Source organism: Panthera uncia, chromosome F2 (assembly GCF_023721935.1).
Source record: "Panthera uncia isolate 11264 chromosome F2, Puncia_PCG_1.0, whole genome shotgun sequence".
NCBI classification, from domain to species: Eukaryota; Metazoa; Chordata; class Mammalia; order Carnivora; family Felidae; genus Panthera; species Panthera uncia.
In genome coordinates, this window is record NC_064812.1 from 66,314,473 (window position 1) to 66,330,113 (window position 15,641).

The 15,641-nt window shown below is 39.2% G+C and overlaps 1 protein-coding gene and 1 long non-coding RNA gene across 4 annotated transcripts in view; both read left to right on the plus strand.

The window, feature by feature from the left end:
• PDE7A (phosphodiesterase 7A) overlaps nt 1-15,641 on the plus strand; it is a 123,158-nt gene that overhangs the window by 94,832 nt on the left and 12,685 nt on the right. For all 3 annotated transcript variants that reach the window (XM_049633333.1, XM_049633335.1, XM_049633334.1), the window contains exons 6-7: nt 10,663-10,758; nt 12,817-12,917. In XM_049633333.1, coding sequence (XP_049489290.1) covers nt 10,663-10,758; nt 12,817-12,917 — 197 coding nt within the window. The remainder of the gene's footprint in view (nt 1-10,662; nt 10,759-12,816; nt 12,918-15,641) is intronic.
• Nucleotides 4-8,925, plus strand: LOC125924652 (uncharacterized). The gene is made up of 2 exons (XR_007458499.1): nt 4-7,117; nt 8,103-8,925. It is a non-coding gene; the product is annotated as an uncharacterized LOC125924652 (long non-coding RNA).

Consider the following 15,641-nt stretch of genomic DNA (forward strand, 5'->3'; position numbering starts at 1 on the left):
GAAGAGTTTGACTTACTCAAATTAATGTGTACTCTAGATTGCTGCATCGATGGTACAGTTACTCGGGGGTTTATTGCTTTCATTTACTTAGGTTATGAGCCCTCTGCTGCCAACAGAACATCATTTTGTCCCTTCTTTAGTGACTGATCTATAAGCTCAAAGAATCACTCTCATAATTTTGTCTTTTCATTACTCTTGGTTAGCAGTAATCAAAAGTCATCATCATCATCATCATCATCATCACTTGGCCATCCATCCCTAATTAATGCTACTATTATAGATAACCCAAAGTGAAATTGTTACCTCATTATTTTGTTTCTCTGTTTTGGTTTCTTTTGGGTTGTGGTCATTTATAATGACATCTTCTGATATTGTATTTCAGCTTTGATAGCCACAGATATGTGGTAGATTAATGACATTTTAAAGATATCCTTTCTTTTAACTTCATGGTTCTCAGGCTTTTCTTTCTCTGTACACTTGAGAGATATGACATATGATCAACAGTGGTTCCCTATGACATGGCGTCTTCATGGTTGGGTGGAGATGAGCTTGTAGCTTCTTTAGGAGTCTTATCAGAATCTACAGAATATGAATGGTTTGAAAACACCAGGTGATTCTAATCTGTTTACCCCCTCCTGTGTTTTGTTTGGTTTTAGGGGCAAGGGTCATGTTTCCTTATTGTCTTTGGAACAGGATAAGGATTTCTTTTGAGAATCATTTTTATTTAGGGTAAAATTTTTGGCATAAAAAAATGGTACAGGTTATTCAGCTAGACCGTACTTGTCTAAATATCTTTTTGCTTCTCTAAATATCCTTTTAATAAGTGAAACAGGGGGCTCCTGGGTAGTTTAGTTGGTTAAGCATCTCACTCAATTTCGGCTCAGGTCATGATCTCATGATTCATGAGATAGAGCCCCACAGTGGGCTCTGTGCTGACTGTGGAGCCTGCTTGGGATTCTCTCTCCCTCTCTCTTCCCCTCCTGCGCGCGCGCACACACACACACACACACACACACACACACTCTCTCTCTCTCTCTCTCTCTCTCTCAAAATAAATAAATAAACCTTAATAAAAGTAAAGTAGATTGGAAAGTACACTGACAGGAAGCCACTTCTGAGTGTTTAGAATGAAGTGGGCCACCTGGGTGGCTCAGTCAATTGAACATCCAACTCTTGATTTCAGCTCAGGTTGTGATCCCAGGGTTGTGGGATCGAGCCCTGCACCAGGCTCCACTCTGAGCATGGAACTTGCTTGAGATTCTCTCTCTCCCTCTGCCTCCCCCTCCCCTGCTCATGCATTCACATTCTTCCTGTCTGTCTCTGTGTCTCTCTCTCTCTCTCTCTCTCAAATTAAAAAAAAAAAAATTTTTTTTTAGAGTGAATTAAATATGTAGTTCACTGCTACTTACTTTGAAATCGCCTTTTTGTTTTCTTTTTTTTCTTTGGAATGAAGCTCCTTTCATAAGGAAGCTAAATATGGGAAACGGGCAAGCAAGCAGATACAACTCTAGTCATCTTGAGAATCAATGTGGGTCTAGCTTTTTAGTATCACTACATTATTCCCTGTAAGCTGTGTGACCATGTAAAGTGAAAATAGCTTTGAGATCACCTTCTATTTGTCTGTACACTGTTGACAGAAAATAAATCGGACTGATCCTCAGCAAAATTGAAAAACAATGAATTCTGTTTTATCAGCACAGTCCCCCTCCTGCTTCCCTGCCATTTTGGGTTTTTTTTCCTTTTCTCTTTCTCTTCTACCTCTCCTTTGCCCTCGGGTGACTGTTTTCTGCCTTTCTCTGGCCCCACTTGGCATGTCCACACAGAAAATGCTCTAGTATCTTTACACAGTTGTCTTTCCCTTCAGCCTTCCCTTTTTAAAACATGTAGATGGCAAAATATCAGGTGACTCATCTTCTTCTAGATCTGGGAAATTCCTTTTTTCTAACTTAATATGAATATTACTTCAGTTATTACCCAAGATAAATGTAGATCAAGCCATGCCACCCTTCACACCTTCCAGGCTTAGCCTTCTATAAACTGTAATTGCTCCTCACCTACTGTTAGTCTGCTGGGACACTTTTACTCATTGAAATAGCTGTTTGTTCTCTAAATTCCATTTTTAAAAAGCACATATCTGCTAGTCAGGAGTCTTGGTGATGAAAGTAGAGTGAGGTTGAAAGTGTGGGATGGGCAGAATAGCTTTCATGTTAATCACCTCATTACTTTTTGTGAAGATGATGGCTGAACGATTTCTTCTTAGGGTTGGTTGTTAGCAGGTAACTACACACCTGTGATTTTACAGATGGTGATACACATATTCATGTAACGAGAGCCACCCAAAAGTTACAGGAATTCTATACATGAAGAGCGAATGGGCAAGAAAAATTTTTAAACTTTCATTATTTTATTAGAAATGCTTTCCTTTTAAAAGTGCTTAGCCAGAAATGAATTCTGGATAATATATATGTATGGTATCCAAGTGTATAGTTTTCCTTTGTTGCTTACCGATCCCGTGCTTTCTGTATTTCTTACTCTGGCAATTCACCAGATGACATAGTAGGGGGAACGCAGAGAAGAGGTAAAACTCAGTGATTCCCACCAAGACAAAGGGTCCCACCTTGTCCACTGCAAGGAGGAAAATACGTATCATCTGGTAGGATATATTTGGCATTCCTTTTATAGGAATGAGAAGTTGTGTGTAAAATAGCAAGATAGGGTTTGTCACCCCTGAGATCTACCTGGCATGTGAGGACCCTCATTGCCAGGTGTGTGTCATGGCAGCCTCATCCTCCTGGCTGCTGTCTGGAATCACATCTAAGAACTATCAATGACCCTTACATATACCTTGAGCAGTTCTATCTTTGGATACATGTTTATGAAGGAGGCTCTTCTATAAGCACAATTTTCTTTTCCAAGAAAGTGTTTCCATTTTTGTATAAAGTAAGTTCTTCTGTGAAAGAAGAACAGGTAAGCATTACTTGTTTTGAAATGTTTGACTTGTGTTCTTATTCACTGGTATTAAAATAGTCCGTTGGTATCTTAAAAACTAGAAATAAGAAACAATGTTACACGCAGTTTTCCAATTAGATATGGGTAGTACACTTTGTTAGACTGGTTTTTGTCTGATTCTTTTAAAGTTCTTGGCGGAAGACATTATATGTATTGCAGATTGCCCGAATTCCAGAAGATATTTTACCATTAGATTGCAGCTTTCTTAAAACTTATTCAAGACCTAGAAATTGGTAATTTGTTTCATTAGGTTTGCAAAACAAGTTTGGGAGAATGCTATCATAGCCTAAACATACAGAATAAATATACATTCTTTTTTACTGAGATATAATTGACATATGATGTTATATTAGTCTCAGATGTACAACATAATGATTTGACATTTATATACATTACAAAAGATTACCACAGAAGTAGTTACCATCCGTCACCATAAAAAGTTATTACAATATTATCGCCTATATTCCCTATGCTGTACTTTACATCTCTGTGACGTATTTATTTTATAACCGGAATTTTGTACCTCTTAATCCCTTTCACCTGTTCTGCCCATTCCTCCACCTCCTTGGCAATCACGTTTGTTCTCTGTAAGTCTGTTTCTGTTGTTTTGTTTGTTCATTTGTTTTTTAGATTCCAGATATAAGCAAAATCATATGGTGTTTGTCTTTCTCTGTCTGAATTATTTTACTTAGCATAATGCCCTCTAGGTCCATCCATGTTATCACCAATGGCTGAGTAATGTGCCATTACAATAATGTTCCATTGTTTTGTGCTTTCAGCTCTCACATTTAGGTCTTGAGTCCATACTTTGTGTATTTTTGCACATGGTATGGGAAAGTAGTCAAGTTTCATTGTTTTACATGCAGCAGTTCAGCTTTTCCAACACCATTTATTGAAGAGACTGTTTTTTCCCCATTGTATATTCTTGCCTCCTTTGTCATAGATTAACTGACCATTAAAGCATGGATTTATTTTGGGCTCTCCGTTATGCTCCACTGATCTGTATGTCTCCTTTTGTGCTGACACCATATCGTTGATTACTGTAGCTTTGTAATGTAGTTTGAAATCTGGGAACACGATACCTCAGCTCTGGTGTTCCTTCTCAAGATTGCTCTGACTATTGGGGATCTTTTGTGGTTCCGTACAAATGTTAGGATTATTTTTCTAATTCTGTGAAAAATGCTATTGGTATTTTTATGGAGATGGCATTGAATCTGTAGATTGCTTTGGACAGTAGGGACATTTTAACCATATTATTCCAGTTCATGAGCATGGTACATCTTTCCATTTCTTTGTGGCATCTTCAATTTTTTTCATCAATGTCTTATAGGTTTTCAGATTACAGATTTTCCAACTCCTTTGTTACATTTATTCCTAGGTATTTTCTTTTCGATGCAATTATAAATGGGATTATTTTATTAATTTCTCTTTCTGGTAATTACTAGTATATAGAAGTACAACATATCTGTATGTTAATTTTGTATCCTGTAACTTTGCTGAGTTCATTTGTAGTTCTAATAGTTTTTTGGTAGAGTCTATAGGGTTTTCTTTATATATAGGATTATGACATCTGCAAGTAGTGACAGTTTACTTATTCCTTCACAATCTAGATGCCTTTTATTTCTTTTTCTTTTCTGATTGCTGTGTTTTGTACTTCCAGTACAGTGTTGAATAAAAGTGTCAAGAATGGGCATCCTTGTTTTGTTCTTAGAAGGAAAGCGTTCAGCTTTTCACCATTGAGAATGATGTTACCTGTGGGTTTGTCATATGTGGCCTTTTTTATATTGAGATATGTTCCCTCTGTACCCACTTTGTTGAGGGTTTTTATCATAAATGGATGTTGAATTTTGTCAAATGGTTTTCCTGCATCTATTGAGATGATTATATGCTTTTTATCCTTCATTTTGTTAAGGTAGTATATCCTGTTGGTGCATTTGCAAAACCATCCTTATATTCCTGGAATAAATCCCACATGAACATGGTATTTGATCCTTTCACTATATTGTAGAATTTGGTTTGGTCATATTTGGTTAAGTATTTTTGTAAATATGTTCATCAAGAATATTGGACTGTAATTTCTTTTTTTGTACAAAGTGTCTTTGTCTACTTTTGGTGTTGGGGTAATGTTGGCCTTGTAGAATGAATACAGAAACAATCCTTCCTCTTTAATTTTTTGAAATACTTTGAGAAGGATAGGTACTTACTCTTCTCTCAGTGTTTAGTAGAACCCACCCGTGAGAAGCCATTTGGTCTTGGACTTTTGTTAGTTGGGAGTTTTTTGATTACTGATTCATTTCATTACTAGTAATTGGTCTGTTCAAATTTCCTATTTCTTTGTGATTCAATCTTAGAAGATTATGTATGTAGGAATTTATCCATTTCTTCTAGGTTGTCCAGTCTGTTGGCATCTACTTGTTTTAGTAGTCTCTTACCAGCTGTATTTTTATGGTGTCTTTTGTATCTTCTCCTCTTTCATTTCTGATGTTGCTTACTTGAATCCTGCCTCTTTTTCTCTTATTTTTTAAGTCCTATTTCATTTATTTCTACTCTTTATTATTTCCTTCCTTCTACTAACTTTGGGCACTGTTTGTTCCTCTTTTTTCTCATTCCCTTAAGTGTAAGCTTAGATTGTTTATTTCACATTTTTCTTAATGGTTTGGTAGGCTTTATCACTATAAGCTGCTTCTGCAGAGCACCTGGGTGGCTCAGTCAGTTAAGTATCCAACTCTTGATATCAGCTCAGGTCATGATCTCTCAGTTTGTGAGTTTGAGCCCTGCATTGGGCTCTGCATTGACAGTGTGGAGCCTTCTTGCGATTCTGTTTCTGCCTCTCTCTATCTCTGCCTCTCTCTCTCTTCTCCCCCCTCACTCTCCCTCTCACACTCTCTCTCTCCCTCTCAATAAATAAATAAACTTAAAAAAAAAACATTTTTTCTGTGCATCTTCTATTTTGGAACATTATATTTTAATTTTCATTTGACTCAATTCAATTGTTTGAATTCCTCTTTCATTTCTCCATTGACGTCTTGGTCGTTTATTGGCATGTTGTTTAGCATCCACATGTTTGTGTTTTTTCCAGTATTTTTTTTCTTGTAATTGATCTAGTTTCATACTGTTGTGGTTGGAAAAGATGCTTGATGTAATTTCACTTTTAAATTTATTGAGACTTGTTTTGTGGCCTAACATGTGATCTCTCCTGGAGAATACAATGTTTCATGTGTGTCTCCAAAGAATGTGTATTCTTTTTTAATTTTTTGTTTTTTGTTTTTGCTGTTCAGTTTGGATGATTTCCACTACCCTGAAATCCCAGATCACTGATCTGTGCTTCTACATCATCTCATCTGCTGTTGATTCCCTTTACTGTGTTTTTCATTTTAGTTAATGTATTCTTCAGCTCTGATGCATTCTTTTTTATATTTCTTATCTCTGCTGAAGTTCTCACTGAGTTTATCTACTCTTCTCAAGTCTGGAGAGCATCCTTATGACCATTACTTTGAACTCTTCATAAAGTAGATTGCTTATTTCCATTTCATTTAGTTGTTTTTTTTTTTTTTTGAGGTTTTGTCTTGTTCTTTCATTTGCAACATGTTCCTCTGTCTCCTCCTTTCCCTGCCTATTTTTGTTTGTATATATTAGGTAGATCAGCTGTGTCTCTGGGTCTTGAACATGTAACCTTATATAGAAGGCATCCTGTGAGGCGTAAACCCCACCCCACCCCCTGGTAACTATACCCAGGCACTCCAGGGATATCCCCTGTGTGGGCTGCATGTCCCCTCCTTTGTGGCTGGATCACAACTTATGTGGGCACACTGGTACCACTTTTGTGGGGTTCCAGTCCCAGCTGAGGCGACTCAGTGTGGTGGGACAGTAGCCACTTTTGGAGGGACAGGCACCAGTCTCAGTTGAGGCTCTCTGCTGAGTGCAACAGGAGGGGAACCACTTTGGAAGGGTATCCCCCAGGAAGGGAAGGTTGGGCTGGACAGGTCCACAGGTTGACATCTGGTCAGGGTAAGCAGTGCTAGAAAGGTAAATGGATAGTGTCAGAACTGGTGCCCACCAGCATCAGCCCAGCGAGGCAGAAGGAAGGCAAGAAAAATGGTGCCATCCAGTGCTTCCTTCCTGGAGAAAGTTCCTACAGAGCCCTGACCCTACCTACTGCACAAGCCCTAAAATTAGTCAGTGAATCTCCTTCAGTTATGGCTTAGGTGCTGTTGAGACTATTGCTTCTGTTCTGGTCTCAGCCAAGTGAGTTTATACGCAGGCCTTTTAAGAGTGGAATCTTGGCTTCCCACAGCCCGCCAGCTCTCCTGAAGTTAAGCTTCACTGATTTGCAAGGCTTCTGGACATAAGGCATGCTGATTTCCAAAGCCAGATGTTATAGAGGCTTTTCTTCCTGGTACAGATCCCCAGGGCAGTGGGTACCTGATGTGGGGCTCAAACCCTTCACTTCTCAGGGAGGATCTCTATACCTATGATATCCCTCCTGCTTGTGGGTTATCAAGCTGGGCGTGTGGACCCCGACCAAATCACATCTCTGCTTTCTTGATGTGACTTTTTCTTTACATCTTTAGCTGTGGAAGAGCTGTTCTGCTAGTCCCCAGATTGCTCTAAGAGTTACTCTATATGTACTTGCAGTTTTGGTGTGTGGCCATTGCTTGACATGCTCAAGCATGAGGAGGAGGAGCTCAGAATCCTCCTACTCTGCCATTTTCAGCAATTCCCACCCACTTTTTTAAATTGAGGTATAATTGACATATAACATTATATTAGCTTTAGGTGTACAATGTGAGGATTTAATATATGTATATATTTAAAACAATCACAAAAAATCTAACATCCATCACTATACATGGTTACATTTTTTTTGTGAGAACTCTTTAAGATCTATTCTCTCAACAACTTTCAAATATGTAATACAGTATTATTAATTATAGTCACCATGCTGTACATTACATTCCCCAGACTTATTTTATAACTAGAAATTTGTACCTTTTGACCCTTTTCACTCATTTTGTCAACACCTCCAACTCTTGCCTCTGACAACCACCATTTGTTCTCTGTATCTATGAGCTTGGTTGTTTTGTTTGTTAAAGATTCCACATAATAGTTAGATCATGGCATTTGTCTGTTCTCTGTCTGACTTATTTCACTTAGCATAATGACCTCAAAACTCATCCATGTAGTTGTAAGTGGCAAGATTTCCTTCATTTTTATGGCTGAATAATATTCCATCGTATATGTATACCATATCCTCTTTGTCCATTCATCTGTCTGTGGACCCTTAGGTTGCTTCCATTGGAAATAATGCTGCGCTGAGCAGAGGAGTACGTATATCTTTTTGACTTAGTGTTTTCTTTTCTTTGGGTAAATAGAGGTTGAACTGCTGGATAATATGTTAGTTCTCTTTTTAAATTTTCGAGGAGCCTCCATTCTGTTTTCCATAGTGGCTGCACCAATTTACATTTCTACCAATAGTGCATTTTTCTCCACATCCTCACCAACACTTGCTATTTTTTGTCTTCTTGATAATAACCATTCTGACAGGTGTAGAGTGGTATCTCATTTATGGTTTTGATTTGTATTTCCCTGATGGCTAGTGATGTTGAGCATCTTTTCATCCGGCTCTTGGCCATCTGTATATCTTCTTTGGAAAAATGTCTATTCGTATCCTCTGCCTATATTTAAACTGGGTTGTTTGTTTGAACTTACATTGTGAAATATCTACGTATATATCCAAGGAAAAGTGCGTTGTTACAGCAATAATAACAGGAATATAGCTCACTTCTTCACAAATGGTTCTAAACCAGATGGGCTCCTGTTTGTATCAGTATAGTGTTATCAGGATTCAAATACATTTTAACATTTAATTTCTTAAAAAATAAAAGATTTGAAAAAGTTTCTTTTATTTAAGGTGCTGTCAGGTTTTTAAAAAAGAATCTCTTTTGGTCTCCTGCATCTTTTCCAGTGTTTCTCATGCAAATATTGTTCAATTAACTTATATTTTTCCTTAGCTATGGGCTTCTGTTGACAATTGTGTAGGCAGTTTTGGGTAATGAAGTTAGCCCAGTGGTCCTTTAAAATTCTCCATAAATGTTATTACTATAAATATGCGATGTGAGAATAGTTAAGTCTTTTGTAGATTTTTTTAAGAATGATAGTTTCTTTAGAGAGATGGTTTCTTTAGAATCATCTTTATGTTATTGTCTAAATTCTGGCAGTAATTTTTGAGCTCCTAACTCTTTAAAACGTACAGTTTTATATCATGTGTCCTAATAGAGGAAATGCACAAAACTTTGAGAAATATAATAGAAGGTATAAAAAATGGAGAGTTACATCTTGGAAGACAGACTAACCATTATAACAATGCTAGTATTTCCAGATTTCATGTCTATACTCACGTGACTCCAGTTGTCAGTGACAAAAGGGTGGAAGTTGAGGGTGAGATAGTCCTCACAGCAGGTAGCAGCTCTTTCGGAAAACTTAGCTTAGGGGAAGAGACAGGGTGGCAGCTGGAGGGAGCCAAGAGAGTCAAGTATTCTTTGTTGTTTGAAAGATAAAATCTAGAGCATGTCCTGAGTGCTGATGCTTATTGGAGCACTAGAAGGAGGGACTGAGGAGGGATATTTTGATTCAGGGGGAAGGAAGAGGCATGGGGGGGGGGGGGGGTGTTGGTAGGTGGCACAGTTTCTGAGACACTCTGGAGGGATGGAAGGATTGGCTTTGGAAAGAAAAGGAAATGAGGGCTTGTATTTTTTCTGTGAAGTATGAGGCTGTTGAGAATGAGGGGGGGAAATTTGAGAAGAATAGAGAAAGCTTGAAAATAGGCATTTAAAGAGATAAATAGTGGCACCTGGGTGTCTCAGTTGGGCATCCGACTTTGGGTCAGGTCACCATCCCCACATCGGGCTTGCTGCTGTCATTGCAGAGCCAGCTTCGGGTCCTCTACCCACCTCAATTTCCCCTTCCCCCACTTGCGTGCATGCTCTCTCGCTCTCTGTCTCTCTCAAAAATAAATAAGCATTAAAAACAGATAAAGAACTGTTTCACTAGAAAAACATAGTAAGATTGCTGTATAATTGTTGACTGTGAACTTAGTGTTAGAATAGAATTCTATTTAGTTTTGTGACCACCCGCCCCTTCCAGCTACTCAGATTTCTTGCTACAAGTGTGAGGTAGACAAGTGGTTGAGTTCAGAGTTTTGATCTTGAGGTCATCGATCCCTCCTCCTAGCTCTGTACCTTGAAAAACAAACACAACCTCTAGTGAACAAGGTGCAGCTACCACAGTTGACTTTGATTGGACATCCTCATACAGTTAGTGATGTGGTTGAGGGATGTCTAGGTGGAGTTGGTGCAAAGTTTTCTACTGATTCTAATTACTTTGGTGTCTTTCAAAAAAACTGATTCGAAAATGCTTATCTTCCAGTTATTTGGTTGTAGAAAAATGAAACAAAGCCCATTTTTTTCCTTAGAATGGAAAAAAGATATAAGAATTAAAGTTCACAGCTGGTAATATTAAGGATGTATGTTTTAGAAAGACAAAACATAGGAATTTGTACTCTCTGTGTTTTATATTCAAAACCCATATTTGGAAGCACAATGTAATTATGCTAGTCTGTATTTCCTACTAATATCTCTTCTTTTTTCATTTTAGGAAATAGTCTAGTAAGTTTAACCTTTCATTTATTTAGTCTTCATGGATTAATTGAGTACTTCCATTTAGATATGATGAAACTTCGTAGATTTTTAGGTAAGTGATTCTAACCCATTTAACAGAAATAACATTTGAACAAGAATCTGTTTTAAGTTTTCATCAGTTTTTTCAGTTAGCTATGGCTCTAAAACAGACTACCCTAAATTTTTGTGGCTTGGAATGACACACACTTACTCAGCTCCTGAGTCTGTGGGGCTGTTGAATGCTGCTTGTAGTCTAGCTGAGTTCATTTATGTACCTGCAGTTGACAACAGGCAAGCTACTCTGTGGGCCTGGACTGGGACCTCAGCTGGGACACTGGGCTTCATGTGGCTCAGCTCTACATGGTCCCCCATTAAATTCAAAGGAGTCAGAGGAGTTTGGCCCCTTAATAAATTCACATTAAAAACAAAAAAAGAAGGAAATATATTTTATGACAAACTGAGCTTGTTCAGAGTGATGGGCAGTCTCCAAGGGAGCTGGTGTACCCGGACCCCTGAGACTGGCTCTCCACGTCTGGCTCTCCATCACTTCCACCCCATGCTGTTGGCCAAAGCAAGTCTGATAGGGGTGAATGACACCTCTCTTCCAGGTAGCTTTGAAGGTTCAAAGCCATGAATGGAGGGCATGGTGAAGAAGTGGGACACTTTTGCAGTCAGTCTCTTAGGTTGACCACAGCTTTGTCACAAAGATGACACAATTTCTGTCCTTTTTCCAAACTTTGAAGGCTCAAACTTTGAAAGATTAGGTGCATTGCACTTAGGTGTTCTCTTTTTCTGATCCCAGAAATCTCTTTACGTTAAACTTAAAGATTATTTTTAATATGTTTAAATGTGCACGGTGATATTTGTGTAAGACTGTTTTGCTAGGGAAAAAGCTGAACTTTTTTGCCAAATAAATATGTTAGAAGAAAATTAGCATGAGGATTACTTTTTTTAAAAAAGAAGGTAATATTTTCTTTCCTCTTAAATACTGAACTAAGATAAATTTATTACCTAGGACTTTAGAGAGACTTTTCCTGCATATTTATTTCTAATTTGTATACCCGTAATACTCCACTAACAAATTGTGTAAATTATAAAACATATATAAAAATAGATATTAACAAGAGTAATTCAAAGGCTATTTGAAAGGATGGGTTAAAGTAAATACATAATTCTAATGCTCTTTCCTTCTCACCAGTGAGTCATGGTTCACCACTGTGGAATTGGCTCACTTTACTAGTGACCAGTAGATTACAGTGTTATGCCCTTGGGGCCATCCTGCAGGCTTGATGGCAACAGGGATAACTCCACCCCTAATCCTAGTCTCCTTTTTCATGAAAGCCTAACAGACATGGAGCAGAGACAGTAGGATTAAGAGAAGGTCCATCCCTACTACTGAAAAACTAATTCCAGTTCTGAAACGAATGCCTCACTGATGATGCACCCATGGGATCACCTTCATATGCCCTAATAACTATAATATTTTAGCTTCATAAAGTTTTTTGTTTACTGATAAATTTCTAGAGTCTAAAACAGTACTTGGCACGATAAGTGTTTGTTGAATGAATTGCAATGCTTTTAATGAAACCGAGAAACTCTTCTTAAATTACATTTGAAAGAGAGGAGTTTGGTACAATGATAGGTTCACATTTTAAAAGAGAGGCACCTGGGTGGCTCAGTCAGTCAAGCATCCGACTACCGGCTCAGGTCATGATCTGATGGCTCGTGAGTTCGAGCCCCACATCAGGCTCTGTGCTCACAGCTCAGAGCCTGGAGCCTGTTTCAGATTCTGTGTGTCTCCCTCTCTCTCTCTGCCCCTCACCCGCTAGCACTCTGTCTCTCCCTCTCTCAAAAATAAGTAACACTTAAATAAAAAAGAAAAATAAACAAAATATTTATTGTTTTGACATGAATACCTTCTGATAATTTCAAACAAGTTAGCAGCCACAGTGGTATTGATTCTTTGGACATACATGTGAGTTCTCAGTGATTGTCATCCATCTGAATCTGAACAACTAGCTGGTAGCCACATGAAGATTGTAAGTGGAAAACTCATAATTATCACAATTCTTGTACTTTGCACAGGCCTCCCACGTACAATTAAATTTGAGATCTTTTTTCTTTGATGCAGTTATGATTCAAGAAGATTACCACAGTCAGAACCCTTACCACAATGCGGTCCATGCTGCAGATGTTACTCAGGCCATGCACTGTTACTTAAAAGAACCTAAGGTAAGATGCTGACATTTGCAGGGGGTGCGAATCCTAAGAAAATTCCTTGACTTACTTTCAAATACTTTTCCTTAAATGAGTGATTTGACTCAAAATCAGAGGCTTCCTTCACTAAACTGAGATCTGGCTGGATCAAGTTTCCCATCCTGGTTACATTTGTACAGGAGTTGGACAACTGAGTGATTGTTGAGAGAGAAGCTGGAGAAGTCCAGGTGAGGTCTGGATCCGACGAAACCCCCAACTCTGTGTTAAGACACTGGCATTTACACCAAGCTCCTTGTAACCTCCATGAGGGCCGCACAGCATTAGTCCAATTCAGAGAATGAACGGGGAGCTACAGAAGGGAAGCAGGAGACTTTCCCACACCTGTCAGAAGCTGTTTTGTTTTGGTGCACCATGAAAGAGCCTGGTGGCCCAAGCTAGGCAAGGGGCTTTGGGGAAGGAGAGAGGTAGACGGTCTGTAAGATCTCTTGGGAGTTAGAGTGCCTAGCCTATGGTGTCTGCATCTTTGGGGGAATGAAGCAGAGAGAAGAGTCAATGAAGACTGCGTGGGGCAGCTGAGTAGAGTGTGGAATTCTGTGAGAGAAAGTACGTAGAAAAGGGAGCAAGTTTTGGGGGTGAGGCTGGTAGAGATGATGACCTCCACTTTGGACATGTAGAGTTAAATGTGTTTGTGTGGTATCCAAATGGAGATGTTGAATAGAGAGTTGGATAAGAGAGTCTGGAGCAGAGAAGAGAATCTGTTGGAGATACAGATGTAGGGATCAACTGTAGATGATAACGGAAAGCCGTGTTTGTCTTTGGATGTTTCCTACCCCTGATGGTCCTGAAATCACATTTGCTTACCCTCAGCCCTGTTTCTAAACTCTTCTCCCCCTGAGATCTGAGTTCCCACTAGATGTTAGAAGGGAAAGCAAGCTGACTAAATCAGATTGTGCTATTTGATGCCAGTTCTGAGAATATAGCCATGTGGTCATCAGTCTTGTCATTTTTCAAGAGATTGTGGAATATGTGAAATACCCCAGTTTTTAGAGTATATACATCATGGCTTTTTTTAAAAAGCAACTTCATTGTGGTATCACTTGTATGCCACAATAAAATATATACATTTTATGGGTACATTTTTGACAAATGTATACTCCTGAGTGCCCTAATTTTCTAATTGAGCTTTTAAAAAAAACTCTGGGCCAAGGCTGAAGCCTCTGTTGAGAGTTTTTGGGAGAAACTGATAATCACCATACAGCCAGGTAAATGGAATGATGAAGGTAAGTGTCACGTTCTGTGAGACACAGAGGAGGTTAATTAAGCTGGTGCACAGGTCTGTGAAGGTGGCTCCCCTCCCATCTTCCACTGGCCACACCCAACCAGAAGCCAGGGGCGTGGAAGGTAAGGGCTGATGCCAGGCACGGGGCAAGGCGAGAGTGGGAAGGGTGTGGTAAAAATGAATAAAAATGCTGCCTTACCTGTGCAGCTCTGGCAGCACTAATTTTAAGCTTTTTTTTTTGCCTATGTATCTGATATTTCTTATTTTAAATACTTTTTGCCTTATGCAGCTTTGATTACACTTATTTGAAATACTTGGCTCCTAGGTGGCTCAGTCAGTTAAGCGTCTGACTCTTGATTTTGGCTCAAGGTCACGAACTTATGGTTTGGTTCTGTGCTGTCACAGAGCCTGCTTGGGATGCTCTCTCTTCCTCTCTCTCTGCCTCTTCCCTGCTTGTGAGTGCGTTCACATGCGCTCGCTCACACTCTCTCTCTCTCCCTCCTTCCTTCCCTCTCTCCCTCCTTCCTTCCCTCTCTCCCTCCCTCCTTCCCTCCCTCTCTCCCTCTCCCTCCCTCTTTCTCTCTCAAGTATTTTTTTAAAAAATACTTTTCATGGTTAACATACTTAGTGAACTTAGTCAAAGCTTCAGTGAAGGAGATAAAATCACTAAGCCCTAAAATGCAAAAATTCCTTTCTCCTTTATTGTAGTTTACATTTTAAAATAGATTCATTCAGTTTTACAAGTACATTCTAAAAAAAGCCTTAAGATTGTATCTCTTACTGCCTGGGCTTTCACAAGGCTTCACACTTTCAAGTGCTTTCATTCAGTACATTTTCCTGGTGCTAGGAATCCAGTGGTAAACAGGACAGGAAAGGTCCCAGTGGGGGAAGCAGTCATTAGACAAATAAATAGAATGTTGACATATATTGTAGTAATTACTGCTGTGAAGGAATCTAAATCGAGGAATGTGCTGGAGAGTGACCAGAGGATGGCAAGCATTTACAGCTGTAGATAAGGTGGTCAGAAACCACGTAAATTTAAAGGAAAAATTTGAGAAGGAGTCACCTATAGAAAAATGCCGGCGCAGAGGGAATCAAATAGAAAGGCTTAAATATAGTATTTAGTGAGAAACCTGCTTTCCGGGCACCTGAGTGGCTCAGTCAGTTAGGCGTCCAACTTTAGCTCAGGATCTCATAGTTTAGTCAAGATCTCATAGTTCGTGAGTTCCAGCCCGGCGTCTGGCTCTGTGCTGACAGCTTGGAGCCTGAAACCTGCTTCGGATTCTGTGTCTCCTTCTCTCTCGGCCCACCCACCCCTACTCACGCTCTGTCTCTCTCTGTCCCTCAAAAAATGAATAAACATTTTCAAAAAAACAAAAGAGGGGCGCCTGGGTGGCTTGGTCGGTTGAGCTTCCGACTTCGGCTCAGGTCATGATCTCACAGTCCGTGAGTTCGAGCCC